This window comes from Hippocampus comes, unplaced genomic scaffold (assembly GCF_001891065.2).
Source record: "Hippocampus comes isolate QL1 unplaced genomic scaffold, H_comes_QL1_v1.1 scaffold87, whole genome shotgun sequence".
Taxonomy (NCBI): domain Eukaryota; kingdom Metazoa; phylum Chordata; class Actinopteri; order Syngnathiformes; family Syngnathidae; genus Hippocampus; species Hippocampus comes.
The window spans coordinates 191172-209375 of NW_017805739.1; the positions used below are offsets into that span (position 1 = coordinate 191172).

Sequence of the window (18204 nt, forward strand, 5' to 3'; positions counted from 1 at the left end):
GTTGTTACATATTCCTTTTTTGCCTCAAGTTTGGGTCAGGCAGAAGTCAACTTGGTCACCTGGATTGATGAAAGCGAGGAGACCTTTCGGCCTAATAGGCTCCTTTTCTCCTGGGAATCTCCATCAGAAAAATGGTCTCTGTGACCAAGAGGTGAAGGTCACGGGTTTGTTTCACTCTCCCCGTCCTTCTGAGATGAAGAGAAGCACACTTGCCAACTCGGTTTGCTTCCAGTCAGGTTGGATGAGGGCTTTAAAAATGTATTCAGGCTTTAAAAAAAAAAAAAAAAGAAATACATTTTAATCCATTTCCAACATCAACGGCCACATTTTTATTCCAGAAATATTTGGACAAGAATAATGTCTTATTATTGTGACATGCCCCTTTGATACATTGCTTCATCATTGTAAATGTGGATGTGTACAATGTAATGAGATTACATACATACAAGAGCAGCATCACAACTGGAGATGCAAAAGTCAAGCTTAGTTGTGCTTGACAGAGAGGTGCAGTTTGTCAATAGTAGTGGTTGCTTCATTAACATGTGCAGGGGGAACTAATAAAGGCAACAGTATTTTAGAAGCCATACCGATAATAGCAGAATTCTGGATTGATAAATGAAGGCAAATAAATGGATTGGCATGTTATACATTGAAAAACATCATGCACTGTAAACGGTGGGTGGGCAACATTGTATAATTTAGAAGCATTGTATAGTTTAGCCAGCTCATATTCACTGGTTTCAGAAAAGACTGCACGACTCTACTTAAACCATACTGCGGTCCTATGTGAGGCCGATCGTTAGTGCTTGGCGAGTCCATTGAACGAACACGCCATTACAAACGCTTGGATTAGGAATTTGCCGCATCTGGAGGATCGCTTCACGCATTGCATACTGACATGCTGAGAGTTGGGTACCTGTTCAATCCAGGGTCCTTTAAGGCACCTTGAGCCAAACAGCTGCTGGCATTTCTATGACTTATTTACACGCCGTGGCCACGGGTTCATCGCGTGGGTTTTTCGAAATGCTGCTCCCGCAACACCGTTTCAGAAGATAACCGTTGTCGTACTCATTCGTCTTTCACGTCGCGCGATCGCCATGGCGTGTTAAATCCTCGTTGTCCCCCGCAGTACAGTAAATTGGGTCACTATTCCACTCACTTGCTCAGCTGATGTGCACTTCTAAGCTTCACCAAGCCACTTATAAGACAGACGTGCATTTCCGGTAGCAATTTCAAAATAAATAACTCGTCCACCAGGTATTTTAACGTGTAATCAGAGATTAAGAAAGAATGACACACACAGTCCCTCGTGACAAAAAAGAAAAAAATGAAAGCAATTACTAGCCTAAAATGATACGATACCTAATGCGGATTGTTGTGAAAGTAAACATGTTGACGCGCCAGTGGTTAATGAAGGATAAATTATTGTATCTTAATCCTACTCGTTCCGGTCTGTGCGCCACGACTACCAAAGACGAAATGCAAAACTTTAACACTCACCTCATGGAATGTCATGAATGATTCGGGCTTGTAGTATATGATTCGCTAACAACAACAAACGGCGTAGGGTGAATTTCTTTTAATTATTGTGGGCAATTTCGCTTCAAACTGGACCAAAATGGCGACGGCACCTTCCAAGTAGCGTTACTGCGATTGGTCAATGATCTTGTCAGAGCGTTTTCATTGGCTTCCGGTAGCTTTACTTTGACATTCCATATCCGGCGGGAGCTCACGAGAAACGTATTGAATCTTTCGTTCAAATAAGCTATTTCTCAACAAAACCGTCATCTTTCCTCATTCTAGTAACCCAGACGAGCAGCGAAAACATCCGTGAGTAGATGATGCTGGTTTCCTGATTGCAGTGCGTTGCTAACCGCTAATAATGAAATTCCAACCCTTTCACAGTATTTTCTCTATGACGCCTTGCTGACACTGTGAGGCCACGATGGCTGACGGTGCAACAGTAGACGTGAGCGATCCGTTCTCAGGAGAAGAAGGTGGAGAAGCTCCAGAGAAGGATGCGGGAGGTGGTTTGACGGATGCTAAGAGGGAAGTGTTGGAGAGATGCCTCCATGCTCTCAAACATGCTAAAAATGATAGCCAGACTTTGGCCGCACTTCTTTTGGTACGTTTTCATCGGCTCTCCTTATTTAATGAGATCTTTTACACGGGATACATTTGTTGAATTTGCCTGTAGATGTAACAAGATGGCTGCAAACCACTTAAAACGGGGAGGATCACAAAGTATCAACACCATGCATGGAGAATGTACATATTGAAGAACTCATCAATTCTCTACATTCCCAGATCACACGCTTGTGCCCAGCTTGCCAACTGGACAAACCCACCTTGAGGCGTATCTTTGAGGCTGTGGGTCTCAACCTTCCAGCTCGGCTATTGGTGACTGCCGCGAAGGGAAGCGGGGACCCCGGATTGCCCCCACACGAGCTCCTTTCATTGGGTGCAGCTCTGTTGTCTGCCTTAAGCACCGATCCAGACATGGCCTCTCAACCTCAGCTCCTTGCCACCATTCCGCTACTGCTGAAAATTTTAGCCTGCGGTGCAAGCGACCAACAGCAGACAGGTGATGAAAATGGAGACGGAGACGCTGGGCAGATTCCAAAAAAAATCAGTGATGAGGCTAAGACAGCAAGACAAAGTGAGGTCAGCATGCAAAAGGGCAAGGATGATGATAACAGTGCGGCGAATGAACCATCAACACCGAACCCAAACTCACCACCTGGAAAACTTGATGAGGCCGTAGCGGCTGACTGTTACCAGGTCCTGACTGCCGTGTGTGCCCAACCCAGGGGTCCTGACCATCTGCTGAACCGAGGTGCTGTTCCTGCTCTCTGCCAGGCTTTAGAATGGAACCAGACCTTGAGCCATAGGATGGGGCTTCCCTTGCTTGTTTGCCTCCTCTCGGGTAAAACCAAAGACAAAGCGTGGCGCGCACACTCAGCCGAACTGCTGCTTCTGCTGGTCAGGATGTCCAAAGACTTCTGCAAATCCACAGAGCAGAGCAGGCTGGATATGTGCTCCCAGTTGGTCAATGTTCTACCCCCAGGAGGAGTCACAGTCGAGAGAGGGGTGCTGAGGGAAGTGGTGAGCCGAGTGTGGGGGGCACTGAGACCCATGGTGCAGGCTAAATTGACTCCGAGACAGATTGGGCCAGTTTTGGTACTCAGCGCTTGTCTGCTTGATTTGTATGGTTGGGAGCTGGCTGGATCGCCAAAGTTCTGCTGCTTACTGGTGAATCGGGCTTGTGTGGAGGTCCGGATGGGATTGGAGGAACCGCCTGGAAACGATCTGAGCCAAGAGCTGCAAGACACGCTCACAGGTAGATGCAATTTTGAAATGGCATCTTTTGAGGACATTTTAATATCAATTTAATATGCTTTTATATCTTGAAATAAGTTGTGCCTTAAGTAGTCGCCAGTTCTTGCTTGTTAGCATAAGCTCTCAATAGGAGCAAAAAGCGGTATAAGACACCCGTCGCCGACTTATTTGGCGCAATAAATTCACTCCATTGACAAATACAATTAGGCCCATGCACCTTCTGGCGAGCAATAAATAATGACAAGACTAAAATTGGGTCATAAACGAGGTGGCACTGTGAAGCTTAGCATGTGTTCAAACAACGTTAACCTCCTTCTGCATCATTGTCCAGGTTGTTATCGGATCATGGAGGCGGCCATCGAGCAGGCCTGCAACCCGGCTGTCATGGCCGCTGCTTCGCCCGCTCCGAGTTCCATCTCCACCTTAAGCCTGCAGCAGAGCAGGCAGGTCCTCGGCGTACTGGAGGAGGCCTTCTCGGCTCTCATGTACCACCTGCAGCAGGTGAGATGATGGATTTGAAAAGCTTTTGGACCATGAGCGAGATCTAACGGAAGAACTGTGACCGCAGATTCACCTTTTGGATGACTGATGAAAATCAATTTTGGTAATGAGCAACAAATAATAAAAAGTAGTCCTTTTCTGACACGAATCCATCGAACGATCAAACTTGAGCAGTATTACCTCGTTCTTCTGTGTGTCTGTGTCAAAAGTTAAGAGACTCAGTGAGTGCGGCTATTAGTGTTTGCGTTACACTTTGTGTGGCCGTCTTTCATTGTGTTCTGTGTGTTTTATGCGCGTGTGTTACACTTTGGATGTCTGTGCACGTCACTCACCTAAATCTCGGTCATTTCCTGTTTTCCAAGTTGGACCAGAGTCGCTACGGCGACCCTTTTATTTTCGCCACATTCCGCTGCCTGTGCTCCTGGCTGGCCGAGGAGACTTCCTGCCTCAAGGAGGAAGTGACCACGTTGCTGCCAATTCTCATCAACTACTCGCGGAGCCACCTCATGGCCGAGAATTCCGAGCAGGGGCTCTCCGACTGGATGGGGAAGATGTCCGTCACCGATGAGGGCGGGACCTGGACGGGCAAAGAGGCGCTTAGGTAAAGTTAACGAGACCACTGACACCGTAGTGGATTGGTTTCGGATTCCTTAAGTATTTTTAGACCCATCTCATGTCTTCAGGTATCTCCTGCCAGCTCTGTGTCACCTCTCTGCCGAGGAAGGGCCCAGGAAGGTGCTGCTCACCCTTGACACGCCGGCCTTGCTGGTGTACTACCTTTCGCACAGCTTTACTTCCTTGAAGGGTAAAAGCGGAACGTCCTCAGTGAGGGAGCCCAGCATGGAGACGGCCTGCTCGGCCCTCCTTAACTTCTCCGTCACTGAGGCTGAAAGAGTCAGGTGGTTGCCGTCCTCATTCCAACCTAGAGCCGATTCTCAAGCGTCGATTGCTGTTTTACCGTTTCGCGTGTTTGATCCCCCAGTTGACAGGCAAAACAATTAAATGCGATTAAATTAAGATTTCTTTTCATGTGACACATGCAACATTTGTAACGCAATTGTGTTTTCTAGGAAGGATCAATGCTTCCAAACTTTGGAGAAGCACCTCAGCGAAGCACTTCCTGTTTTGGTGCACAAATCTGGCCTCCTTGTCCTTGCAGCAAATTACTGCACGTTGGGTTTGATGATTGGCAGACTGAAATCAGCTCCAACAGGTAATGTTTTTTTTTAGTAAGCCGTCAAACTGGTCTTAATTATTAAGATGACCTAATATAAAATACTTTGTGCTATTACCATTTTCAGGGCTGAATTAATGCACTGTCGCCAAAAGCTAGCAGCAATGAAAGCAAAGTCTTATATTTTACTTTCCAGGTTCGGGTGAAGCCAGTCAAAGGCGCTTCTTTTCCACGGCTCTCCGCTTTCTCCACGGCGCCCTGGACGCTGAGCTCAGCCCGGGGCCGGTTAAGGTGAGCTCCGGCTGGGAGGACAGCTGGGAGGAGGTCGCCGAACTCTGGAGGTTGGCTCTGCAGGCTCTGGGGGGCTGTTTCCGCTCTCAGTCCTGGTTGACCGAGCTAGTCAGAGAGGAAGGATGGTTGAGGAACACACTCGGCATGCTGGGCTGCTGTAGCGCACTACCGGACCAGCACACGCAGGAGGCGCTAGAGGAGGCTCTGTGTGCCTTGGCCAACCAGTGCCCACTCTGCAAACAGGACATTATGGAAGCCATGAAGAAGCATCATGATACAGGAGCTTTAAGCTGCATGAGAAACCTTAAGAAGATGATCGGAGTGAAATGACTGAAAAAAAAGTAAAGCTTTAAACACTTGCAGATGGTTGTAATGAAATGAGGGAAATCCTGAAGCCAAGGTGCATCTGTGACAAGCAATAGTTACCTTTGAGCACCAACTGAATTTATCATACTTCAATTGGAAATAATTGTCAAATGGTAACAGAATTTAATAAAGAAATATTTTTTATGATTGAACATTAATCCTTGTTTCCTGCGTTTCACTTCATTTGATTCTCTTCAGAACAACCGAGTATTTCCTCCCTTTGACCACAAGGTGGTGCTGTGACACTTATGTGACTTTTCTTCAGCGTGTCCTTTCTCGGTTCTCGGATTGAACTGATTTGATTTCATTTGAAGACGTCGTATTTCATTTAGAAATAGCTCTCACTGTGACACAGCAATTTAGCCAAGCACACAACTACAATCAGGAATATACCAGACGGATTGTTAAAATTCAAAACGGAGCAATCATGTATGTATAAAGGTACAATATCTGATACAGCGTTAGTATTGGATCTTAATCGATCATGGAAAGCGGCACTCATATTGTCCGGTAATTCCCACTAAAATTTATGACATTAAAAAAAACATACCTTTGTATATACTGTTTAAAATTGGTCTAAACCAGAGCATACTCACAGTGGTTCTCCACTTTCTTTTTTTTAAACACCCAAGTCGCTGAAAATAACATCACACGTAAATCACGATTCAATTGAAATGTATTGCACATACAATTGAAATATGAACTGGATTTGAATACATGTTTAAACAAAACACAAAAACCAAACAAACACACAAACAGCAAAGCTACAAGTGAAATATAACTGAACTCTGTTCGGGCAGTGATTCTCCGGCACGCCACAAGAGGGGGCCAGTGTATACTAGGGGGACCTGTACAACACGTACGAGAACCCCTGCTCACAAAATAAATAAATTACACGTTATGAAAAAAAAAATGTACGAGTTCTCTGGCGTACCACAAGAGGGGGCCAGTGTATACTTGGGGGGACCTGTAGAGAACCCCTGCTCTCAAAATAAATAAATGACACGTTTTTTAAAAAAAAGTTTAGATCGATCTACCCCCCTTTTATTATACTTCACACCTCCCGCCCTCTTTTTTTTTGAAACGTGCCCTCCTACTCCCTCTTCTGTCCTCTCGACTCCTCGCACATACAAACTCCTGCATGGCGTGACACACTAACTCACTTCTTCTCTCTCACCTCTCCACCCAACATCACTTCTTCAACCCCACGTTTATTTATTAATTTATTTCTTTATTTTAAATTCATTTAAACCCTTCAGCTGTTTTCTGACGGGCTGCTCTGGCGAAAGCATGCTGTGGAAGGCTCGGAACAAGACTGATGGCATGCAGGTATTTCGCTATTTCGTTTATTTAGTTTTGTTGGGCTGTGCGTAAAAGTCTGGGGGCGTTGTATGTGCGGATTTGAAAGTGAGAGGTTAAATTGATCGGAAATACAGAAAGAAAACGCGCCACGAATCGTGTAAAATATCTGTGTGTCAAAATAAAAGGTCGATGGAATTCATAGAAAAAAAAAGATGTCATTTCTCATTTAAATTAGAAGCATTAAACGGCGCGGTAAAGTTCTTTTTTTTTTAAGTGATTGTACTAATTGACTGAATATATCTCTTTAAGAGAAGTGGACCCCGTCGACCCCTCCCCTTATTCTTGCAGCTGCACCAAACCTATAAGTAGTGCCTTCATGGAGAGATTAATTTATTTCTTTATTTTAAATTCATTTAAACCCTTCAGCTGTTTTCTGACGGGCTGCTCTGGCGAAAGCATGCTGTGGAAGGCTCGGAACAAGACTGATGGCATGCAGGTATTTCGCTATTTCGTTTATTTAGTTTTGTTGGGCTGTGCGTAAAAGTCTGGGGGCGTTGTATGTGCGGATTTGAAAGTGAGAGGTTAAATTGATCGGAAATACAGAAAGAAAACGCGCCACGAATCGTGTAAAATATCTGTGTGTCAAAATAAAAGGTCGATGGAATTCATAGAAAAAAAAAAATGTCATTTCTCATTTAAATTAGAAGCATTAAACGGCGCGGTAAAGTTCTTTTTTTTTTAAGTGATTGTACTAATTGACTGAATATATCTCTTTAAGAGAAGTGGACCCCGTCGACCCCTCCCCTTATTCTTGCAGCTGCACCAAACCTATAAGTAGTGCCTTCATGGAGAGCATCCACGCCTCCGTCTATATGTGTGTGCGTGTGTGCATGTGTGCGCGTGTGTTTGTGAGCGTGTGTGTGTGCGTGTGTGTTTAAAGACACCGAGCCTTGAAGAAAGTGTAAATAACACATCGGGTTCATTAATGGACCCGTGCAACGAAGCTGGATTACATGGTGGAGAATTTTCCTGATCCCTTGGAAGGTTCAGCATCCTGTTGATTATTTTGGTTGTTTTCTCTCTTTTTTTTAACATTGGGGGTGTTCAGAGTGGGTCCAGATGTTGATCCACACTTATTCGGCTATGGTGAGTGTGGCGCTTTTGACGCATCTTTTTTTTTTTTTTTGGACCGCTTTGTAATCTATTTGCGCGTGATATCAGAACGAATGTGACTCGTGACAGTTAATACACAAGTTGATCGTTTTATTATTTGCATATTTATAGTAACTGACTTGAGTCAAAAAATTTTAACCAGTTTTCTATTATAAGTGACTTTACACTTGCATTTTGCAGTCCTTGCACACTAATTTGGAAAACGAATGACATGAAAAGTGGATTGTTTGGCATTGACAATGATAGAATGTGGAGCAGAAAACTGTTCGGCACATTTGAAATTTCACTTGAAATAAAGTGGTGCAGAGCATTTCTGTGTCAAATAATGGAGCCACATTGATCCGACTGACCCAGCTCTAAAAAAAAAAATCCAATTGTGTCAGGATATGTGTGAGCTTAAATGTAGGCTAAATGGATTCAACAACTTTTTGACGGACGACTTCGAGAATAATTGCATAATTTTAACTGCAACGCCAAATGTGAATGTGAATGAATGTAAAGATGCAACATTTTAGAGAAGGTGTTCAAAGTGCGTCACATATTTTTTTGCAGCGCTTTGTGGTGGCTGCGACCTTTGTGACACATGCCAAGGGGCGATTCTGCCAGCGTGCATTAAATCTGATGAAAATTTGTTTCATATGCCCGGCCATAAAAGATAGCTGCAGACATCCTTTTGGTGTAGAATCTAATGTGCATTTTATATTCTTTGCAAAGCTTCCAATTGAGTGAATGACAATGCCTGGCTTTTTTTTTCGTCAACCAAAGTGTGGAACGCGTGTGCTTTTTTTGTTTGTTTTTTTTGTGCAGGAGCGCGCAGACGGACTGAGCAGCTCCTCTCCGAGCGGGCGCCTTTCCCAGTTGTCCTCCCTCAACCAGGCCGCCTACTCCTCGGCTCCCCCCCTCTGCCACACTCCGGCCTCCGACTTCCAGCCGCCGTACTTCCCTCCCCCGTACCCGCAGTCGTCCCTGTCATACTCCCAGAGCCAGGACTCGGCCTACTCCCACCTGTCGGACCCTTACCCCTCCATTAACTCCATCCATCAGCATCAGCAAGCCGCATGGCACTCCCAGAGGTCGCGCTCCGACGAAGGGGGGCTTTTGTCGCAAACGCACCGGGCTCTCGGGCTCGACCCCCGGAGGGAGTACGCGGCTGTCCCCCGCCTCCTCCACGGTCTCGGCGAAGGGGCCGCCGCTCTCGGGGACGGACCCCTCGGGATGCACATAGGACATCACGGCCTGGATGAGCTTCAGGTGATCTCTCTTATGGCTTCGCCACCCCCCCACCCTATCCTCCATTTTTGGAATGGTAGTGCTGTGAAATAAACGGCGAAGCCTTAAAGTTGACGATTTTTAAAAAAGTGTACCTGATTTCATATGAAGTGAAAAATGCAGTGCTGTAATACTGCCTTCTCAATATATTTTAAAGAATCAAAACCCGATCAAGTCGATGGTTTTTTTTTACTCGACACTTTAAAAAATGATATTACTGTGTAGGCAATATTTGTAGATTACAAAAAAAGAGTCTAGTGTCACAACTGGTGTAAAAATAGCCGATACGATTCGAGCAATAAATCAGTCAATCGGTGTGAAATTTATAAACATCTAAAGATTTTAATGCAAGACTATTTTTATTTCCCCAAAACGCATCTCGATTACCTGAAAGGTTGACTAAAAATGAATCTTCTGTTAAAATTACAAAAAAATGTTCACTTCCTATTTTTAGACGTATTTTGGCATCGCTTTGTAAAGTTTACACGGAAAAAAAAATCCACTTCAGAAAAACCTTTTTAAAAGTTATAAATCACAAATAAAATAGTGACAAAAACACTTTTTGAACACATATTCCCATCACAAAACAGATATTTGTTTATGTACTAGCGGCAGATTCGTCATTTCCATACATCGTGTGCTGCCATATTTCCCGAAACGATTAACAGAAGTCAATGATGTTTTGTTATTTATATACAGCAGGCACGTTATAAATCAATGGATCCGGTGTCTTTTTTTTTTTTTTTTTTACGCGTGGCGTATATGAGACATCATAACTCCCACTTTTCCCACTTTTGCCCCCCCTTTTGCCCAGCCCACAAGAATAGTTTGTAAGCTTTAGTTAGTAGTCAGCTTCCCCCGCAGCAGGTGCAGCTGCAGACGCTGTTTGTTGCCCTGCGTGCCGCACAAACACACCGCGACCAATTGATGTTCACGCTCATTATTAAAGAAGAAAAAAAAAAAGCGACGTCGCGGATGCGAGCCAGAAGAACACAGTCGAGGCGGGCATGTCGCTGCTAAACAGGGGCCCCTGTTCGACAAGCGTCTTTATTTGATTAATGGGCGATATCCTGCACCTTGAAAGCCGACTGTGAAATAAGCACAAAGGAAGCTCGCCTTGTGTCCTTTTTATCGATGCTTGAATGAATGGAGCGAAGCGTCTTAAACGGATTCGATTAAGTCAAACGAGAGCTACGCCGACGAATATTTTGATGGCGACGCAATTGCACTTCGGTGGCTGTCGCGCAAATCCAATATGAATTGTTTTGTTTTGTTTTTTGCTTAACTAATACAATAGTGTGGAACACGAAAAATTATTTTTACACTCTTCCATTTATCGTTGCTGAATGCTTTAATCAGGTCGACCGATAAGTTTATTCGCCTTCGTGTGAATGTTTAGACAAACATTTAATCCAGTATTTTTGTTTTAAAAAAAACCCTCAAATGATACGGTCACCTGCTTTTTTTTTTTTTTTGCAAAAATTTTGGACAAAAATAATTGCATTAAACTAACTTGAATTAATTACTTACTATAGCGATGTGCTTTAACACATTAATTCAATATATCTGTGTGTGTCTATAAAAGCGTTTATATAAATGTGTGTATACATATATACACTTACACACAGGTGTACCACTTTCAGATATTACTTAGCACCCATTCTTCTACATGGAACCGACTATTGTCCAAAGTTCGGATATAGCACTAAATGAGAACCAAATCGATTTTTTGATATGAATCCTAATCTATGATCTAAAGACTTCCCTGCTGCTACAAAATCACATTTTTCTAAAGAACCAGCACCATAAAGTACCCCAGAGGTGAAAAATGGTGGTATATGGTACCGGGGTGGGGGTTGGGGGGTGCTACACAAACGGGAAAGCAATATAGAACCTCTGAAGCATCTTTAATTTTGAGAGTGTGCATTACCTGCCTTTTAAAGCGAAAAGCAGTGTGTGTGTGTGTGTGTGTGTGTAAGCTATAAGGCCAGTGGATAAATGATAGTGACTGTCTGTCTGACACAGGGAATGGAGGAAGGATCAGCCTTGGGCATCTTGGACCACTCTGTCATTAAAAAAGGTAAGATCCCAGAATGTGTGTGAAGAGAAAGGGCGAGCGCCTCTGTCCAAAGTGCGCACCTATATAATTGTGCTATACATGCTGAAGGGGTTTTTGTGTTTAGTAATGGCGCTCCAACACCAGTCTTGCCTTGCTGACACACAAACACGCGTGCACACACACACACACACACACGCACACACACACACACACACACACACACACACACACACACACACACACACGCTATAAATAATTCTGTTTTGCTATTTCATTTGAAGTCAAGAAGTCCTCTAATACTCAGCTGCAGACTTTCACCCCAAAGGCACACATTCTTAATGAACTGTTCATGGTCATATGAGTGAGAGAGAGAGAGAAAAGACAGTGTGTGTGTGTGTGTGTGTGTGTGTGTGTGTGTGTGTGTGTGTGTGTGTACGTGTGTGTGTGCATGTGAGAGAGAGAGAGAGAGAGAGAGAGAGAGAGAGAGAGAAGAGAGAGAGAGAGAGAGAGAGAGAGAGAGAGAAAGAGAGGGACTAAAGTGAACAGAAAAGAGAAGTGGGCCAAGGAAAAAAATTTGATACGATAAAAGCGGAGTTGTGGGGACATTTGCAGTGTCGTCGTGCTAATATTACAGATATTGAGTGGCAGGTTTTTTTTTTGGTGGCCTTTTCAGAAGACGCAGGGGCACAGTTAGAAAACTCAAGTAGCATTAAAAGATGGTGGAGTCAGGATGCAAGTGTGGGGGGTGGGGGTCGACGTTAGTTGAGTCTGCATAGGAGTGTGGCTCAACATTATGAAGAATATGATTTTGAACGTTTGTGTGAACACTGTGATGGTTCATTGCAAACTTCAATAAGTTTGCAAGATACAACAAAATTGATTAATTGTTGCACCTCTACTTTTGCAATCCGGATAAAAAGACAAACAACTAAATATCATTACTAGCTCAGTCACGGTATCAGTGGAAATACCTCTTTTCTTTTTGGGTCTTCCAGTTCCTGTCCCATCCAAGCTGAACGGTTCATCCTTGTCCGCCTTGTCCCTCGGTAAGGACGGCCTTGGCATGGGCGCCGTGTCCAACCCGGCCGAGGTTTTCTGCTCGGTGCCAGGCCGCCTGTCGCTGCTCAGCTCCACCTCCAAGTATAAGGTCACCGTTGGGGAGGTGCAGCGGCGGCTCTCCCCGCCCGAGTGCCTCAACGCTTCTCTGTTGGGCGGAGTCCTCCGCAGGTAAGAGAAAAAAATCACCAATAATGTCGCACAGAATTCCATTCATACCTCCACAAGAGGTGGATAAAAATACTCCCATTCTGTTCTGCTCTAGCTAACAAGTTGGCTAGCATTAACTCAGGCTAACGTTGTGAGTGGCGTAACAAAAAAAAAAAAAAAAGATAAATTAGCCATTAATAAAAAAAAAAAAATTAAAAAAAAAAATTCACACATACCTGTATGAGTTGTTTCAGATTAGCTGGATAATTTAACTTGAATATTCAATTTTTGACAAATTCTGTATTTTCAATCGCTACATTTCAACACACGCGTGCTTTCGACTTCTTAATTGGTCAAAATGAGCTTGTGAATTATTCCAACCGCCGTGGATGACCACACGGCGTTTTACTCTAAAAGTGATGATGGAGTGATCTAATTTTGACACCAAAGGCACTTCATAAGGATACTGACCCCAAAAGAGGCTTGCGCTCAGTGACCAAGTTGAGGTGGGCCATGGAACTGATGCACAACTGCAAAATACGGAGAAGGATTTGAAAGTGCGTGTCAACAGTGGTCTCAGTTCAATCCGAACCTCTCTGGTGATGTCTTCCGAATAAAAGCGCCTATACAAAGCAACTGTGAGGTCAGAGCTTGCGGACCCAAAATGGGTCATGGGACTAAATCACAAGAGCGGGCAACGTTTTAATGAATCCAGGCCTCAGGGCAAGAGAGAGCAAACTCATGGATGGGGCTCATTAAAGGATCAAAAGGGAAGTAAGTTTCTTTCTCCTCTACGGAGAGAGGCGAACTCCTGCTTGGTGACAATTTGTCGCTCTCTGTCATGCCCCCACCCAAAAAAAGTGTGCTTATGTAAAAATCAACAGACCCATAAAGGTGAATATCAAGGAGCGAAAACAAGGCAAGGAAATAAAACACACAAAACACATTTTGAGTGTTGACAGGGATCAGATTCAGATTCAGATTCAGAAAACTTTATTTATCCCCGTGGGGCAATTAGAGGAGGGTTTCAGTGGGACACACACACACACACACACACACACACACACACACACACACACACACACACACACACACACACACACTCAGAGATTGGACCATCTACTAAAAACTGCTCGCTGTCTCTACCTCCCCTCAGGGCGAAGTCCAAGAATGGTGGCCGCTGTCTGCGAGAGCGTCTGGAGAAGATTGGCCTCAACCTGCCCGCCGGGCGACGCAAGGCAGCCAACGTCACTCTGCTAACATCTCTGGTGGAGGGTGCGACGCACACTCACACACACACACATACACCGTCAAACACTGACCTGCCCACATCCTAACAGATAGAGACATGCAGAATGATGGTTCAAATTAGCTGATGTGAATATTAAACCAGGCAAGGGTGGCATACACAGGTGCACACACAAGTCCAGAGTGTCGTTTAAAAAAAAAAAAAAAAGAAGCCAAAAGACCAGTGAACTGTGTAAGTAGTGCAAGTGAGAAAATGGTTGCACAATGTTTCCCCTGACCTGACTTGACAAAGCAGCAGATTGTGCAGCATTTTGAAGGTTTTTTCATGGCTACTAAATAGGAAACCCGCACAGATGTCACAATAACAGCCCTGTTTTTCAACACACCAAATTGAAAATCCTCTATGAGAATAACACTGCCTCTATCGTCGCCATCCTCCTCCTCCTCCTCCTCTTGCAGGTGAGGCCGTCCATCTGGCGAGGGATTTCGGATACGTGTGCGAGACCGAGTTCCCCGCTAGAGCCGCCGCCGAGTATCTGTGCAGGCAGAGCGAGCCCGACCAGCTTCCCACGCGACGCAGCATGCTCCTCGCCACCAAGTGAGTGGGACTTTCCATATTTGAGTCGACGGGTGACATGTGACATCGGGCACACCTGCAATATGAGTCCAAGTATAGTGAGAACATTCACTGGGACAGGTCATGAGGTGCACTGTCTTGGTTGGATTCAAGACAAGCACTTCGATTGATAGCCTACTGCAGGGGTGTCAAACTCATTTTTTGTCACGGGCCAGATTTTAGTTGCAGTTTCCCTTGGAGGGCCATAATGACTGAAACCATATAAAGAAGTCAAGAATAACGGTTGATTCCCCTATTGTTTAAGTTACGGAAATGAGGGGTTTGTTCACAAGAAAATGCTTACAGTATCACTCTTATTTATTACAAATGAGAATTTTTAAAGTTTGGTAGAGATTTTAGCAAGCATCATAAAGTTGACATATTTGATTTGCTTTCACGGGCCACATAAAATGATGTGGCGGGCCAGATCTGGCCCCCGGGCCTTGTGTTTGACACCTGTGGCCTACTGTTTCAGAGGTATTCATTGAACAGTACAGTGGAAACTAATGAGCGCACCAATCGATACATTTTTTTGGGTGACTCTTTTGCTTTGTGTTGCCAGAAAGCGAGCAGGGGCGGAGCTACATGGTGGCCAACGGTGGCCGCGTCTGGGGTATTATTTTGATGAACATGAATCAGATGATTAGTACGGCTTTACTGCCCATTCTACAGGGTCATACTAAACTGAGACACTTGGATGATTTACCACAAAACATATTGATTATGTCTCTGAATACGTCTCGATACTATTGAACAGCACAGTGTCTGAAAAAAATCGCTAATAACAAAACATTGCAAATACATGATGAGCAATAATCAAGACGATTACTTTCAACATGGCCCGAGAAATCAGTGTTTGTCATACCATCCGCAGTCAAGGATTTAATGATATAAAACCGACACATATAATCAGTCTCACCCAACACACTCATGATCCGAGCAGGAATAAATATATGGTGAATAATTTGTCAAAATACAAATTTTGTCAAATTGTCAAAATACAAATACACACATGGGGACTGACCGACACTATCGATCTGTGAAAAAGACATCTACTAAACGTATTACCATGACCATGTGACATCACACAACATCACGCCACATGAAGTCACACGGTCATGACTGGCTCTCATTCGATGGTGCAGGTTTGCCTGATGTTGTGTCCCACAGGTGTATGCTTCCAACGGAAAAAGCCGTGAGACCCCCCCACCCCTTACCTCCTTTTTCTTTCTTAAAGGGAAATCTGCAAGGAGTTTGTAGACCTCATGTCCCAGGATCGCTCTCCGCTCGGGGGCAGCAGACCGAACCCCTGCCTGGAGCCAAGCCTCCAGGGGAGCCTCACCCACTTCAGCCTGCTCACCCACGGCTTCGGTACCCCCGCCATCTGCGCTGCGCTCTCCGCTTTCCAGAGTTACCTGATGGAAGCCATCAAAATGCTGGACAAAGGAGACGGCGTAGGGAAAGGCCACCACGACAAGGAGATGAAGCATCGTAAATAGACAGTGAAGAGGCAAAAAAAGATGCCAAAACTCCTCGGTGTTGCAACCTTTGGGACAAATAGAGAGACCAGCCTGGACTCTCAGGCATAAGGAGGTCTACTGTAATGTACTATAATGTTTGTCCATAAACTTCATTTCAAATGGACCTCTTCTAGTTGCATCCACACCAGGATGCGCTCCTACATATGGCAGTATTGTTTAATTTCACACCAATCTTGTTTTTTTTTTGTTTTTGTTTTTTTTAATGACTTGTTCGTGGAAGCGGATATTTCCAACATTTTGGACTCATGCCGGACGTGTCGTACAAAAGCCATATCTGAGGCAACAACCTGCTCTTTTGCTGACAGACTTCATTTTCTCGGCTTCGGTTTGTAGTTCTTAGCAAGGTGCTCATGGAAAATGGCAGTTGCATGTTTGGTCTTCAGTGGACAGAGAGGGTTGAAAATGCAGCTCGAGGCGAGGGGAGGCTTCTGCGTGTTGTGTACATAAGTGAAGCAAAGAGCAAAATCATTTTGTACTTTGTGTGTATGTTTATTATTATTATTATTACTGTTATCATTGTATTACAACATAAATGTAATATATTATTAAAAAAAAAAGAATGGATCTGTTTGATGGGTGTTTTTAATGTTTTGATCAGGTATATCAAAACAATAAAAAAATTCCCATGCCCCTTTAACTGCACTCAACGAAACACTTTACATATGTAAAGGTCAACAATCATACACTGACCGCCAATGCTTTGACCACAAAAGAAATCAATATGTTCACATTTTCAAACATGACATCACTCCTAGATAATTACAATGTCCCACCACCGGTGAGCTATTTTTAGAACAGGCCCACGGCTTACTCATGTCCATGGGTGCTACCTGGTGAATGCGCAGACCACGTTGGTGACCCATGCTCAAGGGCAAAGCTGGCCGGTAGGTTCAATGAATCATTTATAGATAGATTTAAAAAAAACAATAATTTGACACCTCAAAAAATATTTTCCTCATAGTATAGCAATTAGATTTACCGTATTCAAAATGTACAGAGTACTCATCAACAGCAGGATGAAGCCTGCAGTGACTCCCTCTTCCTCTATTGACGGTTGAGTTCCCTCTAACCTTAAAACGACTCTCTTTACAAGACCATCAATGGCTCTAGAGGACGCGCTCTCCTGTTCTCGTGCCTTCTTAACATGATTCCCCGCAGTTCAACATTCAAGACAAACGCTACAGATGGATCATGGAACTTCGCCCTCCTGTCGGCATCAAACTGTGCTAACCTTGGTTAAAAATCTCTTAACATGGTGACTATGGTAAAATTAAGGGGGCCTAAAATAGACTCCAGGGGGCTCCGCTCCATCTGCAGCCTTGAACACAATGACGGGGGTGAGCCCATGCAGAGGTTTGACCCCCAATGTCCAATAAGCCAAACAACTCAGATTCAACCATCTGTTTGTGCGTGACTTACTTCCCATGGACCAGCTCTCCTGGTCCACCAAACGCTATTCCAGCTTTCCCGGGGCCGCACACATCCTCTCAAATACCTGTCTTATCTCTCTTGCTCTCCTCCCATCTCATTACTCCTCTCAGTAACCTAACCTCCGCTCTCCTCCTCCATCACCCACTCTGCCCCCCCCCCAACACCGCCGTCTCCCGCCCCTTATCTGACACTCAGCAGGGCCGCTCTCCATCTCCGTGTGTGTGCCTGCAGGCAAACATATGCTGCTCTTCCCGTCAAGAAGATTCCGGTGTGTTTGAGAGAGGAGGGATTGTTTAATGTTTATTAATCACCTGTCTGTGGAATGAGGTGGCGAGACAGCAATGGAGCTGCACACACACACACACACACACACACACACACACACACACACACACACACACACAGGTCTTTTCAGTAAGGTTACCTGCCTGTCCCGGGTTTTCCATTTACAGCAACACAAACTGTCTAACATTTAAGGGAACAATCTTTTTAAGAGCACATGCTAAATCACAGGTGTCAAACTCAAAAGACAGGGTGCCATTTCCCGTCCATCAAATTTTTTGGTGACCCAATAAAGCAAATAAAGTGATCAACTTCATGTTTCTTGATAATTAGTTCTATTCATTTTACTAAAAAAAGTAGACTTCCAAGGTCAAATCCCAGGTGTTGCCGTAGCCGCCCCCACCCC

The 18204-nt window shown here is 44.4% G+C and overlaps 2 protein-coding genes and 2 long non-coding RNA genes across 6 annotated transcripts; 2 read left to right on the plus strand and 2 right to left on the minus strand.

Moving 5' to 3' along the window:
- The first annotated feature begins 1705 nt into the window (after positions 1 to 1705).
- On the plus strand, positions 1706 to 5823 carry ncdn (neurochondrin). 2 transcript variants are annotated; one of them, XM_019883227.1, is made up of 8 exons: positions 1706 to 1830; positions 1906 to 2125; positions 2308 to 3340; positions 3671 to 3840; positions 4203 to 4441; positions 4524 to 4739; positions 4911 to 5053; positions 5211 to 5823. In XM_019883227.1, exons 2-8 carry the CDS (start codon positions 1946 to 1948, stop codon positions 5633 to 5635), a joined length of 2406 nt encoding a protein of 801 aa, XP_019738786.1. In that variant the 5' UTR covers positions 1706 to 1830; positions 1906 to 1945; the 3' UTR covers positions 5636 to 5823. The 2 variants fall into 2 exon arrangements, with proteins under 2 accessions (XP_019738786.1, XP_019738787.1); XM_019883228.1 differs by having other exon boundaries at positions 1713 to 1847.
- Positions 5824 to 7367: 1544 nt separating this feature from the next.
- On the plus strand, positions 7368 to 17001 carry tfap2e (transcription factor AP-2 epsilon). 2 transcript variants are annotated; one of them, XM_019883268.1, is made up of 7 exons: positions 7368 to 7469; positions 8954 to 9397; positions 11441 to 11495; positions 12470 to 12701; positions 13837 to 13955; positions 14388 to 14526; positions 15782 to 17001. In XM_019883268.1, the coding sequence occupies exons 1-7, from the start codon at positions 7431 to 7433 to the stop codon at positions 16041 to 16043; spliced, it is 1290 nt and encodes a 429-aa protein (XP_019738827.1). In that variant the 5' UTR covers positions 7368 to 7430; the 3' UTR covers positions 16044 to 17001. The 2 variants fall into 2 exon arrangements, with proteins under 2 accessions (XP_019738827.1, XP_019738829.1); XM_019883270.1 differs by lacking the exon at positions 7368 to 7469 and adding an exon at positions 7676 to 8119.
- Positions 12587 to 14462, minus strand: LOC109523853 (uncharacterized). Its single transcript, XR_002169861.1, has 4 exons — positions 14343 to 14462; positions 13827 to 14013; positions 13152 to 13210; positions 12587 to 12693 (listed from the first exon to the last, which is right to left on the minus strand). It is a non-coding gene; the product is annotated as an uncharacterized LOC109523853 (long non-coding RNA).
- Positions 17002 to 17216: 215 nt separating the features above from the next.
- Positions 17217 to 18138, minus strand: LOC109523854 (uncharacterized). Its single transcript, XR_002169862.1, has 2 exons — positions 17900 to 18138; positions 17217 to 17863 (listed from the first exon to the last, which is right to left on the minus strand). It is a non-coding gene; the product is annotated as an uncharacterized LOC109523854 (long non-coding RNA).
- Positions 18139 to 18204: the final 66 nt, after the last annotated feature.